This window comes from Girardinichthys multiradiatus, chromosome 20 (genome assembly GCF_021462225.1).
Source record: "Girardinichthys multiradiatus isolate DD_20200921_A chromosome 20, DD_fGirMul_XY1, whole genome shotgun sequence".
Classification (NCBI taxonomy): Eukaryota; Metazoa; Chordata; class Actinopteri; order Cyprinodontiformes; family Goodeidae; genus Girardinichthys; species Girardinichthys multiradiatus.
Genome location: NC_061812.1, coordinates 43,927,184 through 43,948,935, shown reverse-complemented (window position 1 = coordinate 43,948,935; position 21,752 = coordinate 43,927,184). Strand labels below are relative to the sequence as shown.

The 21,752-nt window shown below is 40.6% G+C and overlaps 1 protein-coding gene across 1 annotated transcript in view; it reads left to right on the top strand.

Moving 5' to 3' along the window:
- Positions 1-12,960: 12,960 nt before the first annotated feature.
- pdzrn3b (PDZ domain containing RING finger 3b) overlaps positions 12,961-21,752 on the top strand; it is a 153,833-nt gene continuing 145,041 nt past the window's right edge. Inside the window, exon 1 of the mRNA XM_047346302.1 lies at positions 12,961-15,101. Within this exon, the coding sequence (XP_047202258.1) occupies positions 14,388-15,101 (714 nt within the window). The 5' untranslated portion in view covers positions 12,961-14,387. The remainder of the gene's footprint in view (positions 15,102-21,752) is intronic.

Here is a 21,752-nt window from a genome sequence, read left to right as displayed (position 1 = left end):
CAGTACTTTAAGCTAAAGGAGGCCCAACCAAGGATCCTGACATTTCTGTTTTAAAATATCTTTTTTATTGATATTATTTAATATTCTAATTTTCTGAGGTACTGAATTTTAGGTTTTTATTATCTGTAAGTCATAATCATCAAAATTACAAGTAATAAAGGTTTGAAATATTTCACTCTATGTGTAATGATTCAATATCAGATATGAGTTTCATTTTCTGAATGAGTGGCAAGGAATGTTTGCCCATTCCTCATATAATAGCTCAGACTCAGTCAGATTGGACACAGAGTAACTGTAAAAATTTTAAAGAGCCGCCATATATTATGAATTAGATTTAGCTCTGGACTTTGACTAGGTCATTCTAAAACACAGATGTGCTTTGATCTAAACCATTCCTTTGTAGCTCTGGCTGTGTATGTTTGGAGTTGTTGATCTCCTGTAAGGTGAACCTCCAACCCATTCTCAGGTCGTTTGCAGCCTTTCCCAGATTTTTTTTCATGGACAGTTGTCCTGTCAACAGATTTTCCCTCTATAGTTGTGAATCTCTGCATCTCCTCCAAAGCAACCATAGATCTCTGGTTGTATCTTTGATTTATGCTCTCCTTGTCAGCTTAGATGGAAGTCATGTCTTGGTAGGTTTGCGGTTGTGTCACACTCTTGCCACACTCCATTTCCATTTTCAGACAATGGATTGAACAGTGCTATTTGAAATGTTCAAAGCGTCGTCAGTTGTTTTATAGAATAACTTGATAAATCTTTACTTTTAACTAACTTATAATAATTTGTTGAATTTTCCTTTGGAATTAATGATGGGTTTGTTATTTGAAGTTAAACTTGCTTTAAACTTCTCCACAGCGTTCTCCCTGGCCTCTCTGCTCATTTCCTTGATCCTTATGATGCCTTTTGCTCACGAATGTTCTCAAACAAATCTCTGAGACCTTCACAGAACAGCTAGCATTATTCTGATATATTACACTCTGTTTTCCTATTAGATGAATGGGTTTTATTTAGTGTAAGTGTAAAGATAGGTAGAATATGCATGCACAGCACATTTTTTAGAAATTTGTTTAGTTTCATATATTAAATGTCTAAACTATTACTGGTTTGGTATGGGTCAGGTCATGCTAGTATGTAAATTCAAATCATGACATCTTGACATGTCATTTGTCATACATTTTTAGCTTCAGTTGATGCAGCATTGCAACATCACGTAGTGAGTTACACCATAGTACACAGCATTTATCATGCAGAAAGTAAACCTAAAAAAGCTGATGGGATATGAAAGGGAAGGGTGTCCTGCTGAGCTTAAAGTCTAGCAAGCAGCCCTAGCTACAAACACAGCCAATGAGATATAAGATTGCATTTTTGCTTCAAGATTTGTCTTCCACTTCTGTTTGGAGCAAATCTGGTTGGAGCCTTTAAGTCCAGTCTGTGCTGATCCTTCACTCACAGTTTAGTTTGGAGAAGTGGGATTAACTCTTATCTCCTCTGGGACCTGGTCTGTCTTTCGGCCAGACCGAGTATGGACTTGTTTAAGTTGCCCCTGCTGCCTCTTGGAGCTCACAAAACATTCCTCAGCAGCCCGGTGCTGTACATATCGGTTTCTACAACAAAATATGTCATGAAATTTTCAAAACTTCAGCCCTGGCCTCCTGTTTACTCTGTCTCCAGCACAGTCTATAAAAACAACTGTTTATTTATTCTGTCTCCACTTTGGGAGCAAACATTCCCCCATCTGAAGAAGACCAAACAGCTCCAACTCACAGTAAACAGCCATACACAGACATGCGGGCTGTTTGTTCCCGAACTGAAATAATAAATCAAAGACAGTAGGTTGGTTCAGAGGTCGAAAGGCTGAGTGTAGCTGGAAGGTTCCTGGATTGGTTCTGCAGTGCCTCAGATGAAATCCCTGCATAGGTCTCTGTCATATCCAGAACAAAAGCATGGATCTGAAGGCTACCCTGCGCTGACAAATAACATAGTGTCATCTGAAGCTTGAGTGCAGCTTCATGAATAAGATCACTCACCTATAAGAGTTTTCCATGTATGCTGACTATTCCTTGATCCACTGAGCCATTATATATACTCAAAAAGGGTGTGTGGATGTACATTACAGTGCCTCACAAATGTGTTCTTGGAACTTTGTTCAAATGTTTCAACTGTAAACTCCAATGTTATTGGAAGTTCATGTGATACATACGGTGGCCAGGGGGTGCAAAACACTTTTACAAGTACCGAAACAAATTTACATTTCAGAAAACAAATTTACATTTCAGAAAACAAATTTATATTTCAGAAAACAATTTAACATGATGCGAAACAAATTTACATTTCAGAAAACACTTTTACATTTCAGAAAATCAACCGGAAAGGGAATGTACCAACGCCGAGGCTGACCCGGAAGTCAGCCTCAGGGGCTGCATCCTTCGAAGGCCGTATTTGTTGGCCGATTACGTTACAGCGCGGCGACGAAGGCTGTCCCAATTCATGAATCCTTCCGAGCAAATGCTGCCAACAAATGTGTCCTTATTTTGCCCGATTTGAAGGATGGGTTGTGAGTATCCTTCGCTGCCCATCATTTCCCATCATTCATTGCGGGTCGAAGCGGATTGGTCAAGCAGGGGAAGCCATGGCGGACCATAGCAACAAAAACTGTGAGTAAATTGTGGAAAATTACACTTTCTGTGACACAAATTAACTTCTACAATGTTTTTAGTGCGGGAATATAACTATGTAAACGTGAAATATCTGCTTGATTTATCTAGACATCGCTTAATTTCAAACGTGCTCCGACGTGTTTGGAGTTTTCCGTTCCCGGCGTAGTAACTGGCTCGCCTCGCCAGCCCTACCGGCGATGAGGCGAGCTAGCCCGGTAGAGATCTGACCGGACTATCGGCACTAAGCTCCCGCTGGCAGTCATCACAGTGAACGTTTAACACAAGTGATTTCTAACAGTTTATGTTATTATTTTAATTGTTACTGAAAATCGATTTAAAATTTCAGGTGATATTAAGGTTAACCAGAATAAATGGACAGTTTTATGTAATCCAACTGTATCGCTGGAGAGTGTGATTGAGAATAAATAAGCTTTTCAATATGAATTTTTAATGAAGAAATGTGCTATATGTTTTAAAAGTTTATTTATAATTCAGTTAGCATTATAATTTCTGATTCCAGGTACAATCCAGAGACAATCATGTTCAGGTAAAAAAGATGTTTGATTTAATTATATAATAATGCAGTGTTTTTGGTGTATTTGTATCTACTTGCTTTGATCACTTAAAATATCCAGAATCATGCCTTAAAAATAATGTGTTTTTCCATCTCCATTCTTCCCTTTTCTAGACCAGACCCCTTTACTGCAGGATCAACCTGAGTATCCCAGTCCTGATCGCTTCTTCAACCAGGAGGACACCAGGCCTGATTTTCGGCTGAACAGGGAGTCTCTGGCAGTGCTGCTTAATCTTTTGCACCAGGATAGGCAACATGGATGGGTGCTTCACTGTTCACTGTTTTTTACTGGTGTATCTACGGTGGCCGGGGGGTGCAAAACACTTTTACAAGTACCAAAACAAATTTACATTTCAGAAAACAATTTAACATGATGCGAAACAAATTTACATTTCAGAAAACACTTTTACATTTCAGAAAATCAACCGGAAAGGGAATGTACCAACGCCGAGGCTGACCTGGAAGTCAGCCTCAGGGGCTGCATCCTTCGAAGGCCGTATTTGTAGGCCGATTACGTTACAGCGTGGCGACGAAGGCTGTCCCAATTCATGAATCATTCCGAGCAAATGCTGCCGACAAATGTGTCCTTATTTTGCCCGATTTGAAGGATGGGTCGTGAGTATCCTTTGCTGCCCATCATTTCCCATCATTCATTGCGGGTCGAAGCGGATTGGTCAAGCAGGGGAAGCCATGGCGGACCATAGCCACAAAAACTGTGAGTAAATTGTGGAAAATTACAATTTCTGTGACACAAATTAACTTCTACAATGTTTTTAGTGCGGGAATATAACTATGTAGACGTGAAACATCTGCTTGATTTATCTAAACATTGCTTAATTTCAAACGTGCTCCGATGTGTTCGGAGTTTTCCGTTCCCGGCGTAGTAACTGGCTCGCCTCGCCAGCCCTACCGGTGGTGAGGCGAGCTAGCCCGGTAGAGATCTGACCGGACTCCCGGCACTAAGCTCCCGCTGGCAGTCATCACAGTGAACATTTTGAACGTTTAACACAAGGGATTTCTAACAGTGTATGTTATTATTTTAATTGTTACTGAAAATCGATTTAACATTTCAGGTGATATTAAGGTTAACCAGAATAAATGGACAGTTTTATGTAATCCAACTGTATCGCTGGACAGTGTGATTGAGAATAAATAAGCTTTACAATATGAAATTTTAATGAAGAAATGTGCTATATGTTTTAAAAGTTTATTTATAATTCAGTTAGCATTATAATTTCTGATTCCAGGTAAACCCGACGAGGAATACACCTCCAAATGTAAGTGAATCTCAGTAAAGAAGTTAAAAGTTTGAAAGAGCTTGTTTTAGACATTTGCATAGAAATATTTTCTTCAAATTAAGACAAAAGTGAAATTAAAAAAGGCTTTATTTTTGCTCTGATATTAAGCAAGATGGTTTTTTTTTTTGGTATTTTCATATTTTTTTTAGGTACAAAGGAGCAGACGGGCCAGTTTATTAAGCTCAGGGGTGAGAACCACCACCTTTTTACTGGAGCTAAAAACTCAGACACCGTGGCTTGGAGGTACAATAACAACATTCTTTGCAGTCGGTTTCTGTCCAGTTTCAATAACTCCGATCTTTCTAACTTTCATAAATATCCATCCAGTGATTAACATACTTCTTTCGGTTTAGGACAATTCTGGAGAAGATGGACCAACAGGGGAAGGTCACCCCCTTTACAGGCCAAAACAATGTGGGACAATTTGAAAAAAAAAAGAATTTAGAGTATGTTCAGAAGTTCTCATGTCACACACAAATAAAAAAAAATATTTCTAAAAGTCGTATTGGTTTCTCTGTTTAGTCAACTCTTTTTTTTTATTCCATCTAACTTTAGGATTGTAAGTATCCAGGGTCAGGAGAGGGAGTCAGTGAAAAGCCCACTGCTGCTACTTGGCCCTGGTTTGTCCTTATGGATGAGGTGTTGGGACAGAGGTCTTCCACAACACCTCCTGTCCTGATTGCCTCCATCCCTGAGGATACTCCAGGGCCAAGCGGAGCGGTGGGCAACCAGATGGAGAAGGAAGACATTGAGCCAGCAAGAAGGGGTCAGAAAAGAAAGAGGGACAGAGATGATGGAGTTGATCAGGGAGGACATGAGGGTACAGAGAATGGACAGACTGTTTTCCAAAGAATGGCACCAAAATAAGGTGCTACATAAGAAATATTAAGTTTTGTTCAGATTGCTTCTTAAAGTTTTAAGGTGTTCTAATAAATTTCTAAATTATTTTTGTCACTAATGTTATTTACATTTGATCTAACAACACATCAACTTCATTTAAAGTTATAAACAGAATTTATTATGAAAAATACAAACAGCACTTTAAACAGAATGGAGGAAGAAAAAATTCAAACAGATCAAGATTACAAGACAAAAGGCATAAAATAAAACTATGTACAAGTATTTACAATGGCGACAGCAGGATCAACCTGAGTGACCGGTTCCAGGAACACCTCTTCAACAGAACAAAGAGGCAGATGTCTTTCTGAACCGAAAGTCTGGCGGTGTGGCTAAATCTCTCTCAAGGTCAGAGACTTGGATGGGATGCTGCAACTGAGACCTGTGGTTAGTCTTTCTGGATGGTGAGCAAAGCATCACACAGGTGGTCTGCAGATGTTTGTGATGCCTCTCTCCGCTGTCCACGGTATCGTCCATCAAGTGGGTTTAAATGGCTGGCTGAATTGACGGCTGCCACATCACTAAGAGGTAATCGGAAAAATGCAGAATTAGAAAATAGTGCTCACAAAATATTACAATTAGTTATACCCCTCAAAAATTAATCACATCTATAATTGTATACTTTGCTGACACAGTAGTTATGTTCTGGTGGTACCTCCTCCAGGGCAGACACCTCAGCTGAAAGCTGGTCCCGCCAGAGAGCAACGCTGACTGCCTCAGTCCAAACCTCACCCTCATCCTCTTCTACAGCCTCCTCTGGGGCCATGACATCCCCAGCACCAAGGCAGATGTTGTGGAGGATGGCGCATGCTGTTATGACCTGAAAACAATTTAAAAGAGGGTGCATATGTGTATATATTATGTATAATGTATATATAAAATGGATCTAGGTCAAAACTTAGGTGAGGTACAAAGGTGTCGTGCACCTCCCGCGCTTGCAGGAAGATGGCCCTGAATCTGGTTTTCATCATTCCATTATAGAGCGTGTTTTTGAAATGATGGCTGTTAAAGCGCTGGGCTCCCACACCTTGTCTTGTCCTCTTGTAGGGAGTGATGAGGGGGAGTGGATATTGGAGGCATGGGTACCCTCCATCAGCAAGGAAAAAATGCCCTGGAGGGGAATAAACTGTACAGAGGGCTGTGGCGGAGCACCCTAGAGTCATGCACTGACCCAGGCCAGCCCACATACGTGTCAATAAAATGGCTCTCAGAAACTGCTTGCAGGATTATGGAAGGGAAGAGTTTCCTGTTCCTGTAGCACTGACCATCAGGGCTGCTTGGACACCTGATGCGGATATGGCAGCTGTCAATTGCACCCACAGCTTTACGAAAAGCTCTGTGGCGTGCCAGCCCTGCAAACTCACGGGACACTGCCTTCAAGTCCCCAGGGGTCTTTAGAAGGTAGATGACCTGGTGACAAATAGCCACGATCTCCTCTGTAACTCTGTGGACGATGCGATGGACAGTAGAGCGAGGCATCCCAAACACTCTGCAGACCACTCTGTAGGATGTGCCACTTGCCAGCCAGAAAAGAAAAACCAAGGTCTCAATAGTAGCACCCATCCATGTTGCCTATCCTGGTGCAAAAGATTAAGCAGCACTGCCAGAGACTCCCTGTTCAGCCGAAAATCAGGCCTGGTGTCCTCCTGGTTGAAGAAGCGATCAGGACTGGGATACTCAGGTTGATCCTGCAGTAAAGGGGTCTGGTCTAGAAAAGGGAAGAATGGAGATGGAAAAACACATTATTTTTAAGGCATGATTCTGGATATTTTAAGTGATCAAAGCAAGTAGATACAAATACACCAAAAACACTGCATTATTATATAATTAAATCAAACATCTTTTTTACCTGAACATGATTGTCTCTGGATTGTACCTGGAATCAGAAATTATAATGCTAACTGAATTATAAATAAACTTTTAAAACATATAGCACATTTCTTCATTAAAAATTCATATTGAAAAGCTTATTTATTCTCAATCACACTCTCCAGCGATACAGTTGGATTACATAAAACTGTCCATTTATTCTGGTTAACCTTAATATCACCTGAAATTTTAAATCGATTTTCAGTAACAATTAAAATAATAACATAAACTGTTAGAAATCACTTGTGTTAAACGTTCACTGTGATGACTGCCAGCGGGAGCTTAGTGCCGATAGTCCGGTCAGATCTCTACCGGGCTAGCTCGCCTCATCGCCGGTAGGGCTGGCGAGGCGAGCCAGTTACTACGCCGGGAACGGAAAACTCCAAACACGTCGGAGCACGTTTGAAATTAAGCGATGTCTAGATAAATCAAGCAGATATTTCACGTTTACATAGTTATATTCCCGCACTAAAAACATTGTAGAAGTTAATTTGTGTCACAGAAAGTGTAATTTTCCACAATTTACTCACAGTTTTTGTTGCTATGGTCCGCCATGGCTTCCCCTGCTTGACCAATCCGCTTCGACCCGCAATGAATGATGGGAAATGATGGGCAGCGAAGGATACTCACAACCCATCCTTCAAATCGGGCAAAATAAGGACACATTTGTTGGCAGCATTTGCTCGGAAGGATTCATGAATTGGGACAGCCTTCGTCGCCGCGCTGTAACGTAATCGGCCAACAAATACGGCCTTCGAAGGATGCAGCCCCTGAGGCTGACTTCCGGGTCAGCCTCGGCGTTGGTACATTCCCTTTCCGGTTGATTTTCTGAAATGTAAAAGTGTTTTCTGAAATGTAAAAGTGTTTTCTGAAATGTAAATTTGTTTTCTGAAATGTAAATTTGTTTTGGTACTTGTAAAAGTGTTTTGCACCCCCCGGCCACCGTAGATACACCAGTAAAAAACAGTGAATTATTATGAAGTGGAAGCGTAATGATATAAAGAATACTCTAAAGAATAAGGTGTTAATTTCTATCCAGTCCCGTGGACCTAATGTTTAGGCTAGGTGTGGGTGACATAATGTTGTTGATTGTAAAAGATTAGAACATGTTGATGGTCTTCCAAAGCAGTGAGACTGGTGTATTGTCTATAAAAAAGGTCTATGAGTTACACGTTGTTGAAAATATGGATCAAATTGTAGAATATGACAGACAATATGGAATTAATTGTAAAACATTGGATTTCGTAGAATGAATTCTTTTGTGGATGTGATCGAATGAATCTAGGCTTTTACCATAATGTCAGCATTTCTTTACTGTTTAGACTTATGTTTACAGTGAAAAAGAGACTGCATGGGCTGCTGCAGCCATCTGTCCGTCTGTGTGATATTATCCCTCTCCCATGTAGGCAAACTGCTTCTTTTCCTTTAGTTTTATAAAGTATGTGGCAATAGCAAACTTTACCTGAAAGTTGTCACTTACTCTAAAATAGTTTTTGGGTTTGGCAAAACTGTCTGGGAATGGGTGTACTTCAAGTGCTGTTATACTTAATAACAAGTTGGCAAAATATCACAAACTGATGATAAAAGTTTCAAAGGTGTTATTACATGGGGAAACTGTGATAGAATTGCAAGTGTAATTGTGCTGTAAAAAAACCTCTAGGTTTATTAGAATAAAAGGGCTGAATACAAATGGATGCTATGTTTTCAAATGGGTATTTGTTAAAAAGTTGAAAATCACATATGCCTTTCCTCCCACTTATCCACTACTCTGTGCTGGTCTCGCACATGAAATCTTAATAAAAATACATCTGAGTTTGCGGCTGTAATGTGGCAGTATGTGGATATTTTTAAACCATGTGAACATGTTTTCGAAATACTGTACAAGGGATCATTGTGGATTCCTTCTCCCGCCCCATAACACCAGTGTAGGATCAGCCCCACAAGCTCACACTCCCTCAGTCACATTTTCTTTCTGAAGTCTTTTATAAGCCCTTGTTTTTAGTTCAGGATAATGCACACATGGAAAGGTTTTATTGAGCAAAACACGGGCTTTGTGTTTTCTGCTCCAGCAGCTATTCTTCTCCTTCATTGACAACATCCAGCAGGTCCACCAGAGTTTCATTCCCAATTCAAAAACTCTCTTCCTCTCCTACTAAGATGAATACATTCACATCAGAGTGTGCAGCTGTTAAAACACTGTCACAGAATAGTTTCTGTGCATAGGGAGTACAGTGACAGTTGTGTTCTAAGATGAATTCCACAGAGGTGCCCTGAATACTCATTTTCATACCACATGCTGTAATCCCCACTGATTTTCTTAACTTTTACATGATCTGCTCCTTGCTCAAAGTCTGTTGGAACTTGAAAATTGCACCTGTGGGTTATTCTTTTAAAGTCTTTTCAAAATCACTTGTTTCACCAGAGTTGTGCAAGCCAGAACGCTTTCCTATGCAGATTGAAATGAAAAACACTTTTATGTGCATGTAAAAGAAAAAAAAAAACACCTAAAGATAACTCTTTTAAGACACATTTATGGTCAGATGTTTATATACATTTGTCATTGGCTTGTATATGTTACTTTTGAGATTCAAATGATATGTTTTATTCTTTTCTTCAGCATAACATCATTATACATAAATCTGATTATCTAAAAACCTGAAGGATTTTTGAAGAATTGGGTGCAGAAGGGTTAAAATTAGACAATCTGATGTTCAAATATAAACATGCAATCCCACTAATATGTATTTGGCTCTAACCCTACCATCTCCAAGTAGAAATAGTAGAGTTGATTCAAATTGTTTGGTTTATTGGCATGGACCTGACTTTTAGGTATAGTCTATTCATTTTCAATAGAATGGAGATCAGAGTTTTGGAAAAGCCATTCCAGAAATTTTCCAGAACATTTGCCTTCGGTACTTATTTCAACACCACTTTTGATCTGTATTGAAGTGATAGGTGGACCACCCAGCTGTGGACAAGTTCAACTGTCCAGCTGTGGATTTGAGGTGCAGTTAAAAATTGGGATATGATCCTCCATTTTCATTACTCAATCTACTTTCTCCTGATTCTTCAGTTACACTAGCAGTATAAACCCTCCTCTGCATAACACTACCATCACTATGCTTGACAGTTGGTACATTTTTCTAAGGGTTGGAAGGCTCACTCTGACTTTTCCAAACATCCTTTTTGTCATTGAGACCAAACAGATTACCGTTTGCCATTTCTGACCTCATAATTATTTTCCCAGCAAGGCATTTGACTTGTGTCTGTAGGTCTCCCACCTGGGACCTTAAAGATCTGGTCTCCCAGTTATTCAAGGAGCTGCTGGATGACCACTCTTTGCCTGATGATTAACCTGGTGGTAAAATTAAGCTCTCTGTGACATTCCTTGAATCACTTATGATCTATTCAGGAATCCTTAAGTTGACTTGGATACTCTTCAGAGTAAGACTCTGTGTCACTAAGGTCAGAGGTCCTTAGTATTCCGAGCCAACCTTGGTCCTCTTGAGTCACCGCCTCTCTATGAAATACCTTATACGGTAAACCTACTTCTTCCATGGTCTTCCACTGCAACTCTACTCCCGATGACCCATACCTGACCTTCCCACTGTCCTGCTGTCTGTTTCCTTGAAGAAACACATCCACTCACTTTGCATTTCATCGCCAGAGTCAATGGCTCCTCCTCCAAAGCCAAGACCTCCACAGGGACCTGTAAGCGTTGAAGAAACATACAGTCAGAATTACCTTCACAATCTTTTCTCTGGATTCATCTAGGTTTTGCCCTATCTCCCGTTGTCACTGCCATAGATGAGTCCCCAGACTGTCCACTCTGCCTATTTGCACTGTTTCAATTTGCAAACAAATTACTTACCGTTTCCACCTCGTCTCTGTGGGATTTCTGCAACTTGGTCAGAAAATTAAACATTTTTATGACGTTGTCATCCTTTTAGTCCAAAGTGTTGTAGAACTGGTTTACTGTGTCTGCAAAAAGCGTGTGTGTATAACTGTGTCTAAATATATAACATTAACCATAGGATCAGAGAAAATCTGAAAAAAATCCAACTTTTGCACCCAACTGTTGGTGAGTTTTCTGAGACCTGTACCTTTTTTCAGAACATTTGGCAGATTAACCTGCTGTAAACACGAAAAACATATCCGTAAAGTGACATGGCTCTATTTTTCTTTTGCTGGGCTGGGGTTGTGTTACTAAATATCTTTTACACATTCTCTACAAATATGTCAAATGCATGGAACACATGTTTTGTAACAGTGGATTTAGAAAGGGTACACACCTCTGTTAAAATGTCAGGTCTTTGTGAAATAAAAGCTAAGATCACTTACTCTGGTTAGCCCCACTTTTGTTTTAGTGAAGCCTTTACGCTCTTGATCTGGATGTTTGCTTGTACTTACTGTGATGCTACAAAATTCCTCCTCGTCGTCAGCTTTCTGGCAGAGACCTGAGGTCTCTGCCAGACATCAGGTCACAAATGATGGCAAAACATACCCCAAAGTATGATCCTGCCACCACCATGCTGAACTGTCCATACTGCAGTGCTGCGTTTGCATCAAACAAACCATGCCTTTCTTATAAAGTTTGTTTCATCTGGCCATAAGACATTCTACTGCAAGGTTTTGGGGAAATTTTAGCCGCAACAGACAAAAAACCTCTGTGTATATATATGAAGAGTACAGTAAATTTTGCCACACATACACACACCAGCCACTTTATTAGGTATGCCTGTCCAACTGCTTGTAAATGCAAATTTCTAATCAGAAAATCACATGGCAGCAACTGCATTTAGGCATGTAGTCATAGTCAAGATGATCTCAAACCGAGCATCAGAATGGAGAAGAAAGGTGATTTAAGTGACTTTGAACGTGGCATGGTTGTAATAATAACAGTAACTCAAATAACCACTTGTTACAACCAAGGCATGCAGAAGAGCATCTCTGAATGCACAACACGTTGAACCTTGAGGCGGATGGGCTCCAGCAGCAGAAGACCACACCGGGTGCCACTCCTGTCAACTAAGAACAGGAAACTTGAGGCTACAATTCACACAGGCTCACCAAAAGTGATGAGTCTCGATTTTTGCTGCAACATTCAGATGGTAGGGTCAGAATTTGGCTTTAACAACATGAAAGCATGGATCCATCCTGCCTTGTATCAACGGTTCAGGCTGGTGGTGGTGGTGTAATGGTGTGGGGAATATTTCCTTGGCACACTTTAAGCCCCTTAGTACCAACTGAGCATCGTGTCAACGCCACAGCCTACCTGAGTATTGTTGCTGACCATGTACATCCCTTTATGACCACAGTGTATTCATCTTCTGATGTTTACTTCCAGCAGGATAACGCGCCATGTCATTAAGCACGAATCATCTCAGACTGGTTTCTTGAACATGACAATGACTTCACTGTACTCAAATGGCCTCCACAGTCACCAGATCTCAATCCAATAGAGCACTTTTGGGATGTGGTGGAACGGGAGATTGACATCATGGAGGTGCAGCCGACAAATCTGCAGCATCTCTGTGATGCTATCATGTCAATATGGACCAAACTCTCTGAGGAATGTTTCCAGTACCTTGTTGGATCTATGCCACGAAGGATTAAGGCAGTTCTGAAGGCAATAGGGGGTCCAACCCGGTACTAGCAAGGTGTACCTAATAAAGTGGCGGGTGAGTGTCTCTGCCAGATATCCCTTCATTGTGGCTGTTGGCCTCTTGGCAGCCTTCCTGATCAGTTTCCATTTTGTTTTTTGTTTTATTTTTATTTTGGAAAAATGTCCAGTTTTTGTCACTGACATTCCATATTTTTTCCACTTTCTTCATTGCACCATGTTATACATCTGGCTTTGTACAGTGAGTTCTGCTTGATCTTTTCTGACCTCATTGCAAACTATGATTTTATCTTAATGATGAAATTGAACAAATAGTCGCTATATTTAATATCAGTGGTAAATTCAAACAGAATGAATGCTGTGAATGTGCATTAACAAAATAATAAGGGTGTGTAGTTTATTCAAACATGTTCTTGTACCATTTTTTTGTTTTTATATTTTTTGAACCAGTCAGATTTCATGGTTTTTTTGTTTGAATTGTTCAGGATACATGTCACATTAAACGTAGAAGACGTTTTGAAATTATTTACAAAGTTACTGCATTTTGCCAGACATGGATAGACTTATAGAGATCCACTGTGGCTGTAGTCTATGTATAGGAAAGGTAAAACCAAAGTTTTTTATACTGCATAAAAAAATATTTTTTGTCTTTGATAAATACTTGGGTGCAAAACCTGAATGTATTGTGATACAAAAAAGCGAAACCCGAGCAATTGTCCAGTCTTATTGAAATGTTTTGATTACGCAATAAACGGTGAAATACAAAACAAATGTTGATTTTCTGTAAGCTATATTCCTAATCAGACTTTTAAGGGTTAAAAAATGCCTATGCTTTCATAAACGATGTTTTTTTTTTTTTTTTTTAGGACAGAACCTTATGTTTTCTCCCTAACAACAAATTTGTTTTTGCGTTTTTATCTGGATTATTACGGTAAACGTTTTGCCCTGACAAGTGTTGCATTTGTGGTATATCAGAACGTTGGCTGTTAACAGCTGGAGTCCTGTCATTTGTGTTTCGCGCAGCTTGGTTTTGATTTTTTTGTTTTTTACAAAGTAGCTGCCATTAATCACATACAATTATTTTGGACTCAAAGATGTGTTTTTTGTTGTTGTTGTTGTTTGTTTTGAAACTCATCAACACGTGCGGAGTTTTACTTTAAAACTAAAATACTTCTTCTACAATAAACTTTTCTCAGAGTTCAGAAAGGCAACAGGTGTGTTTCTACCTAATAAACTAACGACAGCACTTTTTTAACGCTCCGAAACTTTTCCAACTTCTTATTTCCGAGGCGCACCTAAAAGCACCAAAAGTCTCACTCAATTAGCGGAGTTTAGGCTGAGAGTGGACAGAGTTGGTAGTCGGCCTGTGGGAGCAGTTCACCAATGACCAATTGAACATCCCACTGCTCCGACACAGACCTGCGGGGGTGGGGAGTCCACAACTTTGAGTTCGGATTTCGGAACGCGCCATGGGATTCGAGCTGGACCGCTTCAAGGGGACCGTGGACCCGGATTTCAAATGCAACTTGTGCAACAAAGTCCTGGAGGACCCACTCACGACTCCGTGTGGCCACGTCTTCTGCTCCGGCTGCGTGCTGCCCTGGGTCGTCCAGCAGAGCAGCTGCCCCGTCAAATGCCAGCGCATCTCTGCTAAGGAGCTGAACCACGTCCTACCGCTGAAGAACCTCATCCTGAAGCTGGAGATCAAATGCGACAACCACGCCAGAGGCTGCGATGCCGTGGTGACGCTGCAGCATCTGGCCGAGCACGCCGAGATGTGTGACTTCTCCCCGGCCAAGTGCATGAATAAAGGCTGCGAGGAGGTGCTATGCGTGCGGGACCTGGACGCGCACATGCGGGAAGCGTGCGAGCACAGAGCGGCGGGGATCTGCGAGAACGGCTGCGGGCTGACGCTCACGCACAGGGAGCAGAAGTTAAACAGCCACTGCTGCGTGAGAGCCCTGAAGGCGCACAACGGCGCGCTGCAGTGCAAGCTGCTCATCCTGGACAGGGAGTTCAAGAAGCAGGCGATCAAAGCCAACCAGCGGGAGAAGGCGCTCCTGGCTCAGCTCTCTGCCGTGCACAGCGAGCTGCAGATGACAGCGCTGAAGTATCAGAAGAAATTCACCGAGTACAGCGAGAGGATCGACTCGCTCACTAAGACCGTGGCTTTCTCCTGCAAGGTAAAGTGCAAAGGTTTCTGCCTTGAGAGTTATCTGTTCCCCACTGAGGGAAAACTTATTTTATTGTCTCGCTCAATTCTATTTAGCAGGCATGTTTTGTCTCAAAGTCTGTCTCTGTCCCATTTTGACCTGCACCCCTGCAGAGGTTTCTCCACCACCTTTATCAACCTGTAAAATCTATTTCAGAACATGTGTGCCATCCTTGGATCTGGTTTGTCCTTTTAATTGGACCTCCCTGTTGTTGGGTTGCTTTGCTGCTTTTCTGTTTATCTCCACCTCTGCTGAGTATGGAAGTCAGTCAAAACTACAGACGATTGTTCTGACATTTCCAAGTTTCAGGACTGTAAAGAAGTTTGTTCCTCAGCTGTCTGCTTTGTGACATGGATGTCAGCTGTGCCCAGCTGGGAGTCAGTGACGGGGGGGGGGGGGGGGACACTAAATATTTACTGCAGTTCTGTACACAGAGTGCTGGTTTCCACTTAAGAAGTGCCTAAAACTGTTGAATTTTTCCACATGTTGTCCCGTTACAACCACAGGCTTCATTGTGTTTCATGGGGATTTGTTTGTGTTGGGTCTATACAAATCTGAAAAGTGTGGCATGCATTTGTGTTGACCCTCCTGAATCTTTTCTTTTTTTTTGTTGCAATTACCCCTGCAAATCTTTGCTGTATGTCTGTGCCAGCGTTGAAAATCTTCTGATTGAGTTTTTTTTCTCGTTCTTCTTTAGAATGTAGTTTAAGCTCAAGCTGAGGTTGAAAATGTATTTTAACAACTATTCTGTATTCCTGCCAAAAAATCTTATTTGGATTGATATCTGGATTTTCCAACACCTAATATGATTTGATCAAAACCATTCAGTGTCCTATCAGCATGATGCTGCTGCCACCGTGTTGCATCATGGAGATGGTGTATTCATTGTGAGGAGTGCTAGCTTTTGTCCATACATTGAGTTCTATTTGTAAGCTGGATAACTAGTTTGGCTATCTCCTCAGGTGAGAAGCATATCTTAACTGCATACTGCTCCTATGATGTGATTTGTAGATTTTAAACAGTGCTCCCTTGGAGTGATAGGCACTGCACTTTTCATTTCTACACAGTGACTTTCAGTGTTTTTCTGTTATCAGAAATATTTCCAAATAGCCAAATTTATTTGTTTTGTAAGAGAGAGAAAAGTGTATTAGTCATCTTTCAGCCATCTGATGGACACTGCCCAGCATCGGGTGGGAGAAGTACACCGGAATGTTACTCTGTGTTCAATAAACCTGGAGAAAAAGCTGTTTAAAGATGGTGGAAGTCCACTTTGGTGTTGGCCCTTCTAGATCTTTGCCTAAACTTCACCCTCTAATCTGAATTTATACTAAAAATGGTGACAAAAGAGTTATCTACTGCACATGAGGTGTTATCTTCTAAACATTGAACTTTCAAGAATATTTAATTTTGATCACTATTTCAGCTTCGCCTGACCTTGGCTTTATTTAGCCCATAGAATGAAACTGGAGTTTTTAGCTCATAGGTCGCATCCAAATTTAGCCCAAACAAAGATGTTAAAAATCAGGCCAGGTAACCCCAGTTCATCAACCTAAACCACCTTTCTGCCACTTTAAGACATCAATCACCTTTCAAACACATTTTCTTGTTTAGATTGAAGGCAACGTCTCCCTTCCTTCAGTGGAATTTTACCCAGAAGGAGCTACTGCTTACAGTCTGTTAGCAAAACCTGACAGAAATTCTGAACTATCCCTTTAAATCGAAAATCATGATGTTTAACATGGCCTAATGATTTAGATAATAAAAGATGCAAATTTTACTGACAGTTCAATTGAATGAGTGTTTGATGGTTGCTGTTGCTGCTCTGAACAGCTGAGAGGAGTGGTCAGAATGTGACCGGGCTTAGTTAGGAACTCTAGCAGAGACGGGAAGGAATTTACACAAACAGCTGACCCAGTTACACGAATGTTTTCAAAGTGTTCCTTTAATTTTACATCATCTTAGCTATTTTCATGTTGGATTCCTCTTTTATCCTTTCTGTTGTTCATCTGTGTTGCGTTTTGGCTTCATTTGCTCATTGTGTGGACTCTGTCCAAGCCAGATGTGTTCCAGCAGACTGGTTAATTGCACTTCAGAAGCACCGATGCGGGCAAATGTTAAAATCGCTCACGGTGATATAGTGAAGTTCACTAGGCCTTTACTAATAACTAGTTATAGTTTATATTACAGAGGCGGATTAGTCCTGCCACTGAGATATACTTTATGTCCGTTGGTCTTTTTTTTTTTCATTATAGCATAAAGAGGAAATCAGCACTTCAGGCATGTCTTGAATATCCATAAAAGCCCCTGTTGTTTCAGAGGTCACCCTCAAAGGAGGAAGGAGAAGGTCGAGACTGGAATGAGAAGAAGCAACATTTGACAGCAATGCGGTTAGTCTAAAAGCATTTTTTCTCTCAGAAAGCTTTTCACTGGATCAAATCGAGCAGTGAACTCTGGCTTATTTAGTGTGTGAGTCTCACTGCACAAATGGCATTGTGAAACCAAGTAACACATGTTGGATTAGCTCTCGGGGCAGTTTGTCTGTCTTATCTTCCCTTAGTGATCTCACAGATGAATTCCTATCACCCATAGTTACATCTGTGTCTCATTAATCATTCATCATTGGGAATATTTTGACTCATCGTGGTAGTAAAAGCTCAGGCTACAGCATGTGTCCTAACTATGTCTCTTTAAAGGCCTTCTTTTTGGCCATCATTCACAGGGCCGCCAACCTGTAACGGCTAAATGGAGTGCATCCGTTGCTAGGTGTGCTTCACAGATCAACATACAGGTGGAGTGAATGGTCTGTTTTAGATTTGTCATGGCATAGTAGTTCCTCTGATCCTTTTGTGCTGTGTTGTTAGAAGTCAAAAATTTTAAAAAAGCACATGCCTTATATGTGCATACAAGTCAGTTTTGGCTAATTGATAATTTATTAATTCATATTAGCGTCACAAACCAATAACACTATTTCTAACCACGTTAGGTAGTCAAACACTAAGAAACATTTTCACAACAATTTTTTTGCCTAATTTAAAATGACAGAAACTGTCAGAAGTTTGAATAAACAAGTTCATTCTATATTTATGGGTTTGGATATGAAATTTAGTTGGATAAGTAATTTGTTGCTTGTTTACATATTTTCTAATTTGGAACTCAAAAACTGCAACTTCTGAGTAGAAATCAGGCAGAAGATTAGAGTTTAGTAAAAGTTTATCTCATTTGATTTTGTTCATGAAGGAGAAAAGCTGTCCAAAATACTAAATGCATTAAGTATGTTGTGTTCATTGATCGGAAAAGCGTTCGATTTGTGATTTCTCCGACAGGCTAGTTCCAGTCGGGGCTGATCCGGCCTCATTCAGGCCAGCAGCCCAAACTTTGAGTCATCTCCAAGACAAGTGAACTTTTTTGTTCTTACATGAAACTATAATGACAACGCATGTAATCCATTTTATAACTACAGGTCCTTCTCAAAATATTAGCATATTGTGATAAAGTTCATTATTTTCCATAATGTCATGATGAAAATTTAACATTCATATATTTTAGATTCATTGCACACTAACTGAAATATTTCAGGTCTTTTATTGTCTTAATACGGATGATTGTGACATACAGCTCATGAAAACCCAAAATTCCTATCTCACAAAATTAGCATATTTCATCCGACCAATAAAAGAAAAGTGTTTTTAATACAAAAAACGTCAACCTTCAAATAATCATGTACAGTTATGCACTCAATACTTGGTCGGGAATCCTTTGGCAGAAATGACTGCTTCAATGCGGCGTGGCATGGAGGCAATCAGCCTGTGGCACTGCTGAGGTCTTATGGAGGCCCAGAATGCTTCGATAGTGGCCTTTAGCTCATCCAGAGTGTTGGGTCTTGAGTCTCTCAACGTTCTCTTCACAATATCCCACAGATTCTCTATGGGGTTCAGGTCAGGAGAGTTGGCAGGCCAATTGAGCACAGTGATACCATGGTCAGTAAACCATTTACCAGTGGTTTTGGCACTGTGAGCAGGTGCCAGGTCGTGCTGAAAAATGAAATCTTCATCTCCATAAAGCTTTTCAGCAGATGGAAGCATGAAGTGCTCCAAAATCTCCTGATAGCTAGCTGCATTGACCCTGCCCTTGATAAAACACAGTGGACCAACACCAGCAGCTGACACGGCACCCCAGACCATCATTGACTGTGGGTACTTGACACTGGACTTCTGGCATTTTGGCATTTCCTTCTCCCCAGTCTTCCTCCAGACTCTGGCACCTTGATTTCCGAATGACATGCAGAATTTGCTTTCATCTGAAAAAAGTACTTTGGACCACTGAGCAACAGTCCAGTGCTGCTTCTCTGTAGCCCAGGTCAGGCACTTCTGCCGCTGTTTCTGGTTCAAAAGTGGCTTGACCTGGGGAATGCGGCACCTGTAGCCCATTTCCTTTACACGCCTGTGTACGGTGGCTCTGGATGTTTCTACTCCAAACTCAGTCCACTGCTTCCGCAGGTCCCCCAAGGTCTGGAACCGGCCCTTCTCCACACTCTTCCTCAGGGTCCGGTCACCTCTTCTCGTTGTGCAGCGTTTTCTGCCACACTTTTTCCTTCCCACAGACTTCCCACTGAGGTGCCTTGATACAGCACTCTGGGAACAGCCTATTCGTTCAGAAATTTCTTTCTGTGTCTTACCCTCTTGCTTGAGGGTGTCAATAGTGGCCTTCTGGACAGTAGTCAGGTCGGCAGTCTTACCCATGATTGGGGTTTTGAGTGATGAACCAGGCTGGGAGTTTTAAAGGCCTCAGGAATCTTTTGCAGGTGTTTAGAGTTAACTCGTTGATTCAGATGATTAGGTTCATAGCTCGTTTAGAGACCCTTTTAATGATATGCTAATTTTGTGAGATAGGAATTTTGGGTTTTCATGAGCTGTGTGCCAAAATCATCTGTATTAAGACAATAAAAGACCTGAAATATTTCAGTTAGTGTGCAATGAATCTAAAATATATGAATGTTAAATTTTCATCATGACGTTATGGAAATTAATGAACTTTATCACAATATGCTAATATTTTGAGAAGGACCTTTATATATACTCAGCTCTTCATATTGTTGGTTCTGCTGTAAGGCAGTGGTTACAGGCGGCTAGAATTAAAATAAAGAACACTTAACAGATGACGATGCTAGACTTTTTTACTACTCAGAAAGGCTTTCATTGTAACCAGTCAAGCAGTAAATGCAATGGTTCTGTTTGTGAACCTCACTGAATAAATGGCAGAATAGAAAAGAACAACACAAGTGGAGATTCCTTACGACATATTAGTATTTTTAAATCCCTGTCAAAGAGTGACAGCACACCAATCGCTGCTTGCAACGTTTGGGTGGTGTTTATGAGACTCCATCACTGCTTGGCATAGGCTTTTGTGCCCCAGATGGAGCATTTTAATGTCTTCTTTTAACAAACCAGTCAGGGAGACTGTGACTGAAGTCGAGCTGACCCAAGTATGTGGAATAACTGACTGCAGTTTCCAATAACAGTACTTAATACTACAGCCAGCTAGAGCAATAAAACAAAGCAAAAACAAACAAGAAAAGGCTCTGATCTTCTTTTTCTGGCTCTCTTCAGCACTAGGAGTGCTGTCATATTTTCCGCTCTGCTTTCTATCTGAACCCAGCTCGACATGGACTGTTGTGAATTTCTAAGCATCTTTTAAAATCACAAGCTTCAAACTTCCTTAGCTTCCACTGAATATGATGAGAGTAATCATGGACTCAATCTAATAAGGCTAATTGTTGACTAATTTCTCAACATTTCTCTATGGGATGATTTAATTAAATATTGCAGCCTGTTAGGAATTTATCTGCTTGATTGTCATTTTAATTATGACAGAGATGACAATAATGAAAGCTCTCAACACTTTAATAAAATACTTGTTTCATTAGAATGAAGAAATAAATCTGTCAAGCTTGTGCTTCCTTTATATGCCTGACAGTCACCATGTAACAATTGTTTTGACTGTTGTAAAATCTATGTTTAGCAAGCTTAAATGCCCTAGATTACAAGGTTATAGAGTTTTTCTGGCTCTTGCTTGTGTGTCAGTCCTTTGCAAATCAATATGTTTCTTTTTGTTCTGCATGACAGTGCCTACTCTATAATTAGAACTACTACGCTGAGAGGTATACAAGGAAAAGACAGCTCGATGGTGGACAGACTCGGAAAGTGGGACACGTATTGAGGTGAAAGCTTACCAAAAAGTGGCAGAAAAACGTTTCTTCTCTCTGACTGTTTCCTTCTATTTCCATTTACCCTAAAGTTGAGCCCAAAATTATTCATATGCATCCAAGAAGTTTGTTTCTCCATGCCACCACCCTAATTTTTAGACAGATTTCTATTGGATTGTTGGAACAAAACAAGCTCTGATTTGAATAATGTTGACTACCGTTTAGCAATAGCGGAGCTATAAGCTTTTAGCAGCGGATGGAGACACCAGTTAGCATGTTAAGAATTATTCGGACACATTATAGGTTGGGGAGAATGATGAGTGGAAAACACTAGTAAAACAGGCAAACTCATGTTATCAGACCATTGGTGTTTAAACCACTCACTGAAATAATGTTTGTCTTAACTTTAGAACACAACC